The following is a 15,068-nucleotide window of genomic DNA, read 5'->3' on the forward strand; positions in this document are numbered from 1 at the left end:
GCACAGGAAACAACAAGGGTTTTTTCAGGCAGGATGTCAGAGTTACCCCTGTGGTTCTATGTGAGCTGAGGACAATGTTGTTACATGAGATCAAATTACAAACACAAGCAAACAGAAAACAATCTCCGAACGTCACTGTTCGGGATTTGACAAGAAGCGCAGCTGACCCATTAGGAAGGTCAAATGCTCTCGAGCGAGCTCTGGGAGAATATGAGGAGTTTGCTGCTGGACATCGAGTTCCACACAGTTAAATTGTCAATTTGTTTGACCAAGTTAATGCTTATCTTACCCTGTGCTTGCTGCAGTTTGACTGCGCATGTTTGACCTGCTAACCTTAAAGCAGTGGCTTTGCTAAAATTATAAGAAGTTTCTGGATTTTCCAAGCACCTAACAAAACTATTTTGGTAGTTTCCACAGCACAGAAACCTGTAGTTACTCAGATATTTGAAATTTCCAGTGAGGTGGATGACAGTCGCTTAACCACACACATTACCATTTCATTTCTATTTCTAATGTTTAGCACAACCTTGCTCTAAGGAATTTCTGAAGTTGTTTACAAAGGCTGATGCAGAGGTTGTGTTCAGTCTGGTCCAAGGGCAATGGTTTACTGAAGTCACTTGTAAACAGCAGAAAGAGATAATATTTTCTGTAATTGGGGGGAGGGGGGGGCGGAAAAAAAAAGTGTCCTCACCTTGCACCAAGGGCCATTAGAGATGGGGCTGGTTTCCAAAATATCTGCTCCTTCTTTTTCTTCCATGTCTGATTAGTTGCAAAACTTAGGTTTCCAATGAAAAACATTAAAATAACCCTCTGGGCGAAACCAAACCAAACCACGCAGGCTCTAGTATCCCAGTTTCCAAAGCCCTGCAGTAACCCACACGCCAGTTTTATGGTCACTGGTCTAATCCAAGGTTGCAGATCCTGGTTCCTTGCTGGATTTCACAGAGCTTGGCCTTTCTTTTAAGCCTTGATAGCTCCTCTTGTCAGGCATTTATCTTCCATGGACTTCCCTTGTGGATCCAGGTTTTCACGTAACAAATGGCAACCGTTTACAGCTTCCCCGGCACTATAGGAGAACTGACACTGAACCTCTGATCATCTCAGGAGAAGCCTGACAACGGACTGCAATAGATGGCCACACCTCTCTGCTGCCAGAGCTGGCCTAGACCATAAAATCAGAAGCAAGGTCACCCAGCAACCAACCATTCCACGTCACTACAGTAATAAAGCCAACTTACATTCAACTTATTGCTCAGGTAGATAAATGTTGTTATTAGATCAAAGAAATCCAGAGAAGATGGTAGGGGGCTGACTGCATTCATTTCGATCGATGCAAAGCTCTCAGCATATGTTTGCGGGCCACATACAAAACCACAAAGCTCTGTTTGCAAATCCTGTTGGGGTCAAACTCCTAAGCACATCTCCCTAAGGATGAGCAGACCCGCGTGTGGGCGGGTAACCTCTGCGGCAGAGACCGTCAGCTCCCATCCAGGTGCTGGCAACACATCCATCTGCCACATGCTCTGCTTAAAAGAGTTCCACTCTCAACAGTCTACATAAGACAGGGACGAATTTACAAAATGGCCCTCAGTTCTCTGCCAGAATCCATAAAAATCAGGCTATACCGTAAGGCTGCCTAAGGGAGCTTTCTCAAGCGAATGGATTATTTTTCTCAGGGTGTGGAGCAACCACGTCCCCAGTGGAGCACGCTCCATTTAGAAAGTGACATTTCTCTCTAAAAACACCATTATGCATTGTAGAGAGGGGCTACAATAAATATAAACAAAAGCAGGTAACAAAAGATCAATCCTCTCTGTTCTGTTTACGCTGCCTATCAGGCAGTGCCACTGCAGATAGCTGGTGCCCTAAGATTTCAAAACTGACTGTGATCTCTGGCATCTATTTAAAGACACACATGGCTTCATTCAGCGTTCGGCCTGCTCGGGAAAGGCCTCTCTTTAAGAATCCCCAAAACAGAGGAGTGCAGAGTCACTGGCTACTCTGGAAAAGTAAGGCCACTTTTTCCTCTCTCTAATATGCAACCCATCTTGATGAATCTTGATGAACAATTCTTTATAAATATCTATATGGCAGGAGACAGAACTTTTTTTTTTTTTTTTTTGCTGGCAACTGTGCAGAAAGATTAAAGTTAATTCTGTCAAAATATAAAATATTTTAATCAAATGTTCATATTGGCAGCATCATTAAAAGTTAGCAGTACAGGGATCTGATCTTTAGACCTCTTCCTGCCACTGAAGCGCAAAGTGCATAAGTGATTCGCTCAAGATCACATGCTCTATTATATACTCATCTTTTCATTAATCAAATTGGACTTCACAAGATATTTCTCTACAGTTTAATTAAACTGGTCTTTAAGGAGTTTGAGATCACATTTTACAAAATAATCAGTAACTAGAAGTGTCTGTCTAGGCTATGACAGGCCCTCAAACCCTGTGCGTAGGGTATGTCTAACTGTGAGCCAGGTGTACGCATAGTTGATTACGTGTTTGTTTCAAAGAAGTGAAGTCAAATGTGACAAAGAAAACAGGCAAGATGCATAAGGACACAGATGTCTCCATGGAGAGACAGCAAAGCGAAGGATAAGAGTGCAGATTCAGAAACCATCAACCTAGTCTGTCTTTGCTATTGATTCTGTGATTTTGAGAGGTAAATCAAAAGCTCTGTGCCTCAGTTTCCCCACCTGTGCTGCGAGACAAGCAATACTCAGTGCTACTATCTCACAAGAACAGCTGGCTGTGCACTGAAGATATTTAAAGTCTTCATCACACTTGCATCTCTGTCTACTGACACATAGACTCCTACCATTTGCCCACACAAGCCCAAGGAGAAGCAAAGCTTCTCCTTATCCCCACAGGGTGTGGGCACAGGTCTAACACCGTCCCAGCCTGCTCTCAGTGGCCAACACAAGCCTACAGCCCTTGAGGTCCCGGGCACACGTTCATTCCACCGCGGCTGTGTAGTCGATCAAGTTTTGCCTATTTTGAAATGGTTTGAGGCTCACATGAACTCACTATCCAAACCAGCCGAGGTCCTCCCTTCCCAACTGGAAGATTCTTCTACACACTGACTGCTGCTACAAACATTCACCAGGCTGAAGTCTCACTTTCTGTGATTTCATAGGCCCGGGCCTTTTTCTGAGAGCCAAAGAGCTTCCGCAGCGCAGAACCCGACAGTCTCTCAAGAGCCAGCCCTGGCTCACCGTTGCGGCCCTCAGGGGGCACCTTTGGCCAGCCCTCCCTGCCCGGCTGGGAGTCAGCTCGACCTCAGGCAGGGCGTAAGACAGGGAACAGGGTGGGGGGAGTTATACCAGTCTTTGCCCCAGCTATTCACAAGGTCTGATTATTACAGCAGCTTCAAGGACTCCGTTTTCTACCGTTCCTTTTACTCTCTTGGGCAAAAATCTCTGATTACTAATTGCTTGCTGAATTTTAAGAGAGCCTGCCTGAAATACCAAATTGCTTAGCATTTTGTTTTTTCTCTGGTTTCTCTTTACAGATCACCCATTTAGTGACATATTAGCTATGTCCCAGAGTAGGCAAAACTAGCGGTCTGAAGTTTGCTTGCGTTAAATAGCAAGCAAAAGTGCTGTATCTCATTATCTACGTAGGTGTCCGTGCTACATCTTCTGCTTTGATGACATTCTGTGGCGGTAATTTTCACAGTTTTTTTGGTTTTCAGTTGACCATTTCCTAATTTAAAACAGGGCAATCAAAGGAAACACTTTCCCCATACGCAGCATAACATAAGATAAACTTTCCTATGGTTGCTGCGGAGAAGCAAACTCACAAGGTTTTCAGCGTCAACCTTTAGTGTAAACCAGACATCTGTTCCGAGTTGTGTCAGATCACAGGAAGGATAGCCCACAGCTTGGTTTACTCCAGGCTAATTTAGGAAATCAGGACTCTCCCCATGGATTAGTCACTAGCTTCTTGGGCAATGACAGGCCAGACACATTTCTCTCTGCAGCTCAGCGGTTTTCCCCTGTAAAACAACGGTGACGACTCTTCCCCACGTCAGAAGGTGACTTGCAGCTGGAGGGTCCAGCCCCGGTACCAAGCCAGAAACTAAACTTTTCAGCCCATTTATGCATCTGCAGTCCTGATGTCAAAGTCCACTAGGAAAGGAAAGAAGAGGAAAAAGAAAAGGGAAAGTGCAGATGGGTCTAAAGATGGCTTTGAAGTACAGCCCAGGAGTGGAGATCAGGAAGTGAGAGCTGTAATTGCAGCTGGGTATCAGTTTCCTTTTTTATTTCAGGAGAGCCCGCAGCACGGTGCAGTTTCTCCCTCTCCCTCAGAAAGCAGGCAGGAGCAACACTCACCTCTGCAGGAGAACTGAAGGAGCTGTGAAGTGGAAGGGGCCGTAGCGACAAAACAACACTTTGCATTTCTAATGCAGGGGCAAGCGGAAAGCATCATGAACGTGTCTGAAATGACTGTTGTTACTTCTGGACCAACAGGGAAAAGTGAAAACTATTTCTCCTTTTTGTTTCCTAAGGAAATTGCACTGTTAACTTGCGGGCTTTGTCTGAGTTCCTTGCAATAGGGCCAGCTTCAAGCAAACTCGATAGAGAGGAGATGTCAGGTTCATGAAAATAGGTGGTTTGGCAGGCAGAAGAGGGCCTGCAAATACCCTGCAGAGAGAAAAGGCTCCCAGGCGAGCTCACACCATCAGGAAGACCCACGTGAGAAGGCACAGCAGAGAGAAGCTGCCAGTGCTACAGAGATGGTACGTCTGACTTCAGGCTGGGGGCGGGTTTATTCCAAGATGCCCCAAATCTGGCAATGCCGGGCAGTCAGTGACACCCCGACACTCTTTATACCTCACCGAGCTGGATGTTCAGCTCAACGCTCGATGGGCGCAAGCATAAAACTCAGACCTCGGATCCTACAGGCCTTTGACCTGAGCCCTGATAAGGCTGCCCGTTACGGAGGCTGCCCTGGCCTGTCGGTAACAAGCTGCTGCCACAAGCAAACGTGTCAGAACAGGTTAATCGACATCCCGCTGTAACTTTAACGCTATTAGTCAGCACTAAACAAAGGTTTAAATTTTTTTCCTTCCTGAGATAAGCTGTAAGGCAGGGATCAGGGCTGCTGTGAGAAAACACGGACTCTTGGTATAGTGTAAAAAACCTGTTTGTTCCAGTTAGAAAAGGTCTGTGAACTGAACTCAGGGGCCAAGTTATCACAGAAATGACTGCATCTTGAAAACCGGTGCAAAAGGTTTAGGTTTTGGTATTTGCTAGGTATACCTTGAGTGTTTGGCCATTACAAATCTCTTCTTGTTTAGGAAAGAAATCTGATTTTGCATCATACTGTGCTTATCTTTTAGCAAAAGTGGGGGCAGGATCCGAACACGCTGGTGTTTGCAGACAGCAGTGGTGCAGTACAGCCCGTCTCTTAGCTTCACAATGAAGAATATGAACTACAATTGTGAAATCATTGCCTAACAATTGATAAGGACAATCACTGCAACCCTCTTCCCTGCCTCTTCTTGGACAGTGTCCCATTTACCACACATTACTGGATATATAGAAAAGAGAATGGCAATGTGGTTAAAGTACAAGCCACACACATAGAAGACATAGATTATTTATCTACGTGTCTTGTCTGATTACCTCTTTCAGCCAAGAAACTCAGTTTTTAAAATTCTTTTTTTTTTTTCCTCCTTCTGTGACTATATTTACTACCCTTCTGACAGCCTTTGAGTTCTCCCAAGGAATGGAGCTTTGTAAATAGGGTTGGGGGGAAGGAATTAGAGAGTCCTATCCCTTCAAAACAAAGCCACGTCAAGTACATTGAACAAGGTGCTGCAGGAGACTCTTTTAGCAGGCCTTTGCTGTGCAGAAGAATGAGGTTACTCCTTGGCTTGTTTCAAATCAAGACAGCCCCCCTCATTTCACCCTTCTTTTCAGGAACTCCCTATGGCACCACAAACACCTCGCAACATTAGATGCCAGCTCCTGATGTCAGCCATCCCAAGAAAAAGTCCAGCCCACCACAAGACCAAAGAAATTTGGTTCAGACTTTCTTGCCCAGAAAGGAAGGGTGGATGTATACAATTCCTCAGTCTTAAAAATTCCTGACTCTTGGGAACAGCAAGCCCACACACCCAGAAGAAGTCACTGTTGCCACTACCATACTGAAGTACACAATGACCATTTTTTCCCCATGAGAGGAAAGCCTGTGGTAAACCAAATACTTGTATGTATTAATTATTAGATAAATGCTGACATCATGAAGTGTTAAGTAATGGTAGTTTGAATGATATTTTTAAAAAGTGTTATTACTTCCTATTCTACATGGATGTCACACACTCAGCAGCGATCATATTGCTCAGTAATCAACTGCAGAAAAAACTAACAGTTCTGGTATAATTTTTACATGAGCTGTGTAACAGCCTGGATCACTGAACTGTAGCTCCCTTGAACACAGTTCAGTATTACAGCTAGCTAGGGCCAAACTCTACCCAACATCCCTATAAACATCAAGCAGGTCACCTAACAGTTATTTCAGTGCCTTGCTGACTCAGAAGTAATGTAGAGAAAAGAGTAAAGAGGATAGATTGTGTTTGAATTTAAATTTGTTGTTCAAAAGCACATCACTGATGTACTACCAAGATGAGATTTCAATTTGCAGCAGAAATAATGTGCAATTCACAAGCAATTGCTGTGTCTGTAGAAACTTAAATTGTATTTTGTCCTAATGACTTTGAATTTCTTAAGGGCAACATGAATAGCTTCCAGTTCATCTTAACTCCTGGTTCTTCCAAATACATTTTATATTTCTAAGAGCAAGTAGTATATTTTCATTAACAGAAGGAAATATTCTGAACAGTAATCTGAAGGAACAGCAACTGCTGAGATAAGCCACATCACCCACAGAAATCTCACCTGTATCGCAGCTCAATAAAATACCAACTTTTGGTCTCAATTTCCCGTAGAGAGGGAGGCATAACTGAACCCCAAGGTGGATCTAAAAGAATGGGGAATGGCCCTATAACTGTATGGCTCTTGGGCCATAGCTTTAAAATTAATGGCCATGTCAATACATTTTTTGTGGTGCTTAGCCCTTGTGAGGGAGGTTTCAAAAGGCAGAGATTGATCCTCATTTGGCCTTAATGTCATTTCTGACACCCTGTGCAAGCCTAAACAATACAGCCAGCCCTAAAGGAAATGCCTCACTGTGTCCTTGCACTCCACAGCAATTACTTTCACATGTATAGATACGTATGTTTGGATGCAGAGAAATAATACTTTAGGTATGATCAAAGAAACGATACCCACAGGTGAAAAACATTTTGAGGTGTTTTCACTGACTTTGATCAAAACGTCAACAGGAACAAGATGAATAAACAAAAATTGTTCCAAAACATCCCTGAGTCGACTGGAGGAAAGCTACCGGCATCACAGCAGCACCCCCTAGTGCTGCTGTCACTGGGATTTACCGTTACTTCACAGATGAAATCCAACATTTGGTGTCAGGAGGCATCTTCACTTGTCCTAGAGTGGATGGTCCCTGAGGTCTCCACGCTAGCCAAAACCTGGCGTACAGGGCCCTGACTGCCGAGAGCCCTGCACTCATCTCATGCCATGGGCCAAAGGGGCCAGGCCCTGGCACGGGTGGAAGCCACCATGGACTGATGAGTGAGCATTAGTCCCTCTGTGCAAACCGCCAGATTGGTTTCCAGGATCGTCGCACGGATGTGGTTTTTGGAAGGGGTTTCAACAAGGTGTTACCTTTCCTACACCTCCTTTACTTCATGAGGATAAGGTTTACTGGGGAAACGCTTGCCTGGCCTTCGAGGGTCTCACACAGGCGGTGCTAAAGGTTATCTTCTGGTGAGCTCTGTTTAGGGTACCTGCCTCAATGAAGGCTTCATTGACACAGCTCACAATAAGGGCAGAATATCAACACCATCTTGTGGACAAAATGAGACACAGATAAGGAAACAAATCCATCAGTACTAACAAATGTTTGAATAATGAGCTGCAATTACTTAGGGTCCTTGTGCTGTGTTACAGCACATTGTGCTACAGCACCACACAGTATTCCCACAAATGATGGGAATAAAGAGCAGTGAAAAGGCAGAGATTATTTTTTGATTGTTCAGTAGAAAAGAAATGAGACTACTCCCACAGAGTTCAAATAATACAGAGATACAACCCCAAAAATAACTACTGCCAGTCACAACAAAATAGGTGCATAAGTCCAGGTCCACGAACTAGCTGAAACTCATCTGACACGGTGGTGAACATAAGAAGATAGAGGCAAGACTGAGTACGTGAAACAAGGTGGGTGAGATACTGCACTGCAGAAGGGGAAGGTTAGGTATGACTAAAAAAACACACGTATTGCTCTCCTGAAGTCACGCAGCAGCTGCAGGGCAGCCAAGCCAGCCCTTTCTCCACTTTGCTTGCTACAGCTGTAGGGAAAGCCCTGGAGGAATTAACGTTGTCTCGAGCGCTGTACACAAACACACCCATCCAAAGCCATCAACAGCTCAGCCATCGTACCCTCACACTGCTATGTGTTATCCTTTGTGCCTGGGAAGCATGGATCCTACTAAATCAGACAGAAACAAGTACCAGGCAATCGTGAAATGTCTGCATCCAAGCCCAGCTGTGCTCAGGGCCAACTGGATCTTATGGTCAGAGCTGTAACAGGGGTAGGGCAAGAGACTGTCATGTCCATTATACTTTTTCTGCCATGCTGTCTAATGGGGGTGCATGTAAGTCCCATAAGGTGCTTCTGTCTATCTTTAAGTACAGACCTACCTTTTATTTTTGGCTCTAATAATTCTGAGTTCTTCACATGCAGTTCTCAGCATCTGCCTTTCTGAAAATGCCTCAAATGTGGCAAGGCCACAGTTATAGTCACACTGGGTTTGTCACTTTTAGCATCTGACACCCCACCCAGATGAGGTAAAGATCCAAAATTCCCTAAAGGCAAGCACTGGAACTTAAAAAAAAAAAAAAAAAATTCTACTTCACAGTAGTTCTGCTCTAAGGCAGTAGGACAGGTATAATACACATCAGGAAACAACACCAATGAGCTGCCAACACAGAAACACAAAATAGCATTTCTACACTTTTTTCTACATGGGAACCCACAGAACCATAGTTAAGTCTATCAGGTCCATACACTATCATTCACATAGATAACAGACAGATCAACATACCTTAGTCTCTGCCAGTTGCTCTTCCTGCTTATCCCTGTCAGCTGGAATCACCTTCATGTTATCCTGTCTGGGTCTCAGCCAAATAGCTTCCCCCTCATCCTTGTCCTGCAAGACACAGAGGGAGCAGGGAGATCATAGAATAGTTTGGGTTGGAAGGGACCTTAAAGGCCATCTACTCCAACCCCCCTGCAATGAGCAAGGACATCTTCAACTAGATCAGACTGCTCAGAGCCCCATCCAACCCAACCTTGAATGTTTCCAGGGGTGGGACATCTACCACCTCTCTCTGGGCAACCTGTTCCAGTGTTTCACCACCCTCATTGTAAAAAATTTCTCCCTTCTATCTAGTCTAAATCTACCCTCTTTTAGCTTAAAACCATTACCCCTTGTCCTATCACAACAGGCCCTGCTAAAAAGTTTGTCCCCATCTTTCTAATAAGCCCCCTTTAAGTACTGCAAGACTGCAGTAAGGTCTCCCTGGAGCCTTCTCATGAGGAGAGTTGTCCTCATAGGAGAGGTGCTCCATCCATCTGATCATTTTTGTGGCCCTCCTCTGGACCCACTCCAACAGGTCCATATCTTTTCTGTGCTGTGCTTTTCTCTAGAACTAGATGCAGCACTCCAGGTGGGGTCTCACCAGAGCAGAGTAGAGGGGCAGAATCATTTCCCTTGACCTGTTGGACACACTGCTTTTGATGCAGCCCAGGATACAGTTGGCCTTCTGGGCTGCAAACACACATTGTCAGTTCATGTCCAGCTTTTCATCCACTAGTACCTCCAAGTCCCTCTTGGTAGAGCTTCTCTCATTCCCTTCATCTCCCAGCCTGCATTGATACCAGGAGTTGTCCTGACACAGGTGCAGGACCCTGCACTTGGTCTTGTTGAACTTCATGAGGTTCACATGGGCCCACTTCTCAAGCTTGTACAGGTCCCTCTGGATGGCATCCTGTCCTTCACGAGCATCAGCTGCACCACTCAGCTTGGTGTCATTGTCAAACTTGCTGAGGGTGCACTCAATCCCACTGTCTGTGTCACTCATGCAGATATTAAACAGCACCAGTCCCGATACAGACCCCTAAGGGACACCACTTGTTACCGATCTCCATCTGCACATTAAGCTGTTGACCACTACCCTACTACATCTAACCAATTCCTCATCCACCAAACAGTCCACCCATTATATCCATAGCTCTGCAATTTAGAGAAAAGGATGTTGTGGGGGACTGTGTAAAAGGCCTTACAGAAGTCCAGATAGATGACATCTGTAGCTCTTCCCTTGTCCACTGTTGTAGTCACTCCATCGTAGAAGGCACCAAGGTTCATCAGTGTCATGGTTTGGGACAGTCAGGCAGGACTTGCCCCTGGTGAGGCCATGCTGGCTGTCTCGAATCACCTCCCTGTCTTCCATGTGCCTTAGCACAGCTGCTAGGAGGATCTGTTCCATGATCTTCCCAGGCACAGAGGTGAATCTGACAGGGCAGTAGTTCCCAGGGTCCTCCTTTCTACCCTTTTTAAAAATGGGTGCGATGTTTCCCTTTTTCGAGTCGCCAGGGACTTCACCTGACTGCCGTGACTTTTCAAATATCACGGAGAGTGGCTTGGCAACTACATCAGCCAGTTCCCTCAGGACTCTGGGATGCATCTCGTCAGGTTCCATAGACCTGATGTGTATGTGATGGTGTCATTTGTTACAGAGCATGCACTGGCTTTGCGAGTCTATTTTTTTGTGGGGCTGCCCAATTCATCACACTACGAAGCTTATGAAAATAAAATAGCAGTAAGAAACTGGAAGGTTCTGTTTCTCATTCATACATCTGACTTCCTTAACTCATAAATGGTGACAATTTGCTATAAACTAATGAATGAACCACTAAGTTGGGACATCATTCATTATCATAAAGCTATTTCCTACCTGCTTAATTAAGCTCCAAGAATGCTCTATCAGAAGCAGACCCTCCTGGGAAGTGACAAATGCCAGAGGCTGAGGGGCATCCTGGCAGCTCCAGCACAGCTAAACACACTGGGTTCTCTCCCTAGCAGGAATAAAGAGCCTCAGCCAGGTCTGGGAGGCTGGAGCAGGGAATTCAACTCTAGACACATCTTTGACAAGTAGAAATACCTGTGGATCCAACAATCTAATTTCCACCAGTGCTGCATAAAACCAGAGAAAAAATTCTTTTTTGCAGGGCACCTAATTTTTGATCTAAAAACCAAGACTAATTTTATATGGAGGCATGTAGACATCAGCCTACTCTTCTTAAGCATTACCACTGCAGTTGAAGAACTGTCCACCAAGCTTGGCAGTCTGGGTTATTAATCTTATGGATGCCAAAAAATGGAGCCAAAAGAGAATATTTTAAGCGAGGCAGCAGAAACATTCAGGAGATACTAAAGCAAGAAACAAGCATTTTCTGCTGGCACAGACATAGCCCGAAGCAACTGACTGGAGAAAATCATTCTTTCCCTTCTGCCCACTGAGTAGGGCAAAGAAAAAACCCTCCTTCCCCCACATTGTATCATATCAGCACTTAGCATTCCCAACCATGAAACTACAGATACACAGCAGGAGGCTATCCCCACCTCAAAGACTTTACGTTCTTTCCACATGCTCTCTGGTTTGGTGCTGGTACTTTAAGAATTGTATCTTATCTATGAAACTGACACGAAGAATCTTTATTACAGGCATCTGTGCAAATACACATACCTTCTCATTGCCAGTGAGCTTACTACAGCTGAGCGTCAGGAGCAAAATGGAAGGAAAATCTTAGCTCCCCAGGGCCCCTGCCCAGGGAGTGGCTAGCTAATTCCCTACAGCTGAGCTGAGCCTGCCCTGAAAAACTCTCTGTAGATTAAGCAACTGATTTGTCACCTTTCCTTACGGCTCTAACCAATGCACTGCTTTAGGCCTCCCAGTCAGGTCTGCGTTTCTGCTGCTTTTGATGGTGCTGTCCGTTTTGAAAGCTGAAACTGACCTTCTGCCATGCAATAGCAAGTATGTGAGGCCTTCTCAGCCAGGGAAAAACAAATTATGGAGAAATCAAGTCCAGCCCACGTTTAATTTCCTTTATTTACATATAAATTGCAGCCTGGAACAGAGGTGGTCAAACACCATCGTGCCTGCTTCCTCTAGCCAATAGTATCCTGTTGCCCACATGTAATTTGGCCTCAAAAATTGCTTGTAATCAGATATCAAAGCAGAAACCAAGCCCTTCTGTTTCTCACTGTAGATTCCTATTTCCAGGGTCTTGTCTAACCAAAACCAACTGTGACACAGCCTGACCTCCCTCTCTGCAAGAATAAAAATAACTCAGAAGATTATATGTATCAGTATTACGGGGTGGCATCCACCATAACAATATTATATATCATGTACCCTTCATCATTCCTCTAAAGGTTTTGCTGTCTCTGTATCACTCCCTCTTAAATGGGTTACTGGGGAAAACGTTGCTTCTCGTCAGCACTTTTCAAGTTCTTCCACTATAAAGCAAGCCCGCTAGAGCTTTAAAATTTACCTTTGAACTTTTTTTATCATTGCATTGCCCACGTCATAAATCCTCTCCTATAGCGGCAGAATCATATCTCCAAATAACACTGACAGGACAGAAGAAATTGTGAGGCGCTCATTTTACATTTGGTAATACAGACATGCATATCCACCCTAGGGACATTTATAAACCTATCTGTGAATGAATTCTCATACTCCCTGCACCACTGGGACCATATTACAGTTCCAGGAGATATACAAACTTTGCCCGCCCTGCTCTTGTGCCACTGGATTTACACAGGATCCCACAGGGTTCCCAAATAGTCTTTAGCACTTTTGTAGGCTGGAGCAGTTTCCAGGCATTTATTGTTTAATCATCACTACACCTCATGGAGTACCTAAGTGTGGTTCCCTTTTAACTTATGTGGAAACAGATTGGCTAACTTACTAATTTAAGGTCAGTGAAGGAGTCAGGTCTGAGAAGGCCTCAAAAATATTCACTAGCATTTCTGCTAGTGTGTCTCTCCAATCTCTATTCTGACACTGCTACTGAAAGCGAACAGAAAGCTTCTGCTCTTATGGAACAACTCCGCTGCCTGCCTTTGTTGAAGGAAAGATGACTTAAGAGACAAGTCTATTCCCAAACCAGTCAAAACCTCCATAGACTAGGTAAAAGAACTTGTATTACTGGCAGAAAAAAAAACCCCAAACAACAACAACAAAAAAAGAAACAAAAAAAACCCAAAACAAACAAAAAAAAACAACCAAAAAACCAAACCACTTCAGAAGCATACTGGTGGTTTCCAGGCTGAAAGACTTGGTACTGTGCACGCAGTTTAAGATAAAAAAGAGCATTTGACAAGGGATAAGCAAAAAAGCCGGGAAAAGGCTGACATGTTTATAAAGTCAGAGTTCTGTGCACTAAATTTAGTGCTGAGTAATAGCCATTTCTAAACGGAATTTCTTTTTTGAATAGAAAAGAAAAATTCTGATCCTTTGAGACTATACCCAGATTCTTTTAAACACAATTCAGTTTGCCCAAAAGGGTACAGAAAGGGAGCAATTCCATCTAATCTATTAACTTCACCTAAGTAAAACAACAAAGTTCCTGGTTATGAAAGAAAAGTGATACTAATCCTTGAAGCTGATCTTCAAATGGGTACTAGAAATGAGAAGACTAAAGCTAAACTATGACATTATAAACTTTGAAATAAATCTTTTTCTTATGGTCTAAATAGGAAAGCTTAGTAAAAACATTGCTTTCCTGTTAAACTAGAAGCCTAAACTTCCTAGTCAGTACTTTCGTTTGATTGGATTGGTTATTTCAGCTTCCTAAAATGAACTGAAGAAAAAAAATCAGTGAGAAAGGCCTTCTGTAAAGACAGCTTTGTGCCAGCATTAGAGCTTATGGATTTATCATCAAAGTAATAATTGCTAGACTTTCCTTAAAACCCTAGGAAAACATGTAAGTGTTGAGTAGATTCAGAGTACATGGTTCCATGAAAGCACATCACATGCCTAAAAAGAAACAGCCCACAAGCAACAGAGCCTGAGAATCACAGAGGTGAGAATCCATACAAAACAACAAAGGCTAAAAAAGAATTCTAGCATTTTTCCCCTCAAACTGAAAAAAAAAAAAAATTAACACAAAGGGTGAACTACAGTCCTTGTTGGATTTTCTGCCATTTGCTTTTTGCATTTCTCCCAAATAGGTATAAACAACTACCCAAGGTTCTTTATAAATTTTCAGTCATGCTCACGATTGGATACCCATGCCTTAATTCAACACTACAAATCAGAATAGCATATGAATGGTGGTAACTGAAAAACTTTAAAGTTCAGGCATTTGTTGGGAGCTAAACTTAAGCTTTTAGTCTAATGCTGAAGCTAAATGTGTCTTGAGTGTTTCCCTGTGATGTCAAAATCTCCAGTCTATGGTATTTTTGAAGGAACTACACCTTCATTATCAGAATAAACATACAGATGTCCCCACCAATCCTTCCTCTGCTATTGCTCTGAAGAACAAGAAGTAAATGACGGATCACATCGGAACAGACAGCAGTGTGTTTCCCAGAGAAAGGAAACATTAAGGTCATGGTACACGCAGCACTTTCATCGCTAGGGGTCAATCATGTTCTTTTAGGGGTGAAAAAGAAACTGTGATAGTCTTGTACCACAGTTGCTTCAGAAGAGTACACCGAGATGAAGTCAGAGCATTTGTAATGTTCGTATAAAGCACCACTGCCCTGTCAAGTAGGAGTCACGCGTAACATGATATGAAAATGCAGTCTCCTTAGTCCTGGACGGGGTGCACGTGTCTGCTACTAATCCACATTTGGCCAGAGCTTTTAATGATTTCAGGCTGTACCTTGTGCTATCTTATGCC

General features: G+C 43.8%; 1 protein-coding gene across 1 annotated transcript in view; it reads right to left on the reverse strand.

Moving 5' to 3' along the window:
- PDE8A (phosphodiesterase 8A) overlaps window positions 1-1,128 on the reverse strand; it is a 169,110-nt gene extending 167,982 nt beyond the window's left edge. Inside the window, exon 1 of the mRNA XM_054215151.1 lies at window positions 692-1,128. Within this exon, the coding sequence (XP_054071126.1) occupies window positions 692-757 (66 nt within the window). The 5' untranslated portion in view covers window positions 758-1,128. The remainder of the gene's footprint in view (window positions 1-691) is intronic.
- Window positions 1,129-15,068: the final 13,940 nt, after the last annotated feature.

The sequence above is a fragment of the Rissa tridactyla genome, chromosome 9 (assembly GCF_028500815.1).
Source record: "Rissa tridactyla isolate bRisTri1 chromosome 9, bRisTri1.patW.cur.20221130, whole genome shotgun sequence".
Lineage (NCBI taxonomy): Eukaryota > Metazoa > Chordata > Aves > Charadriiformes > Laridae > Rissa > Rissa tridactyla.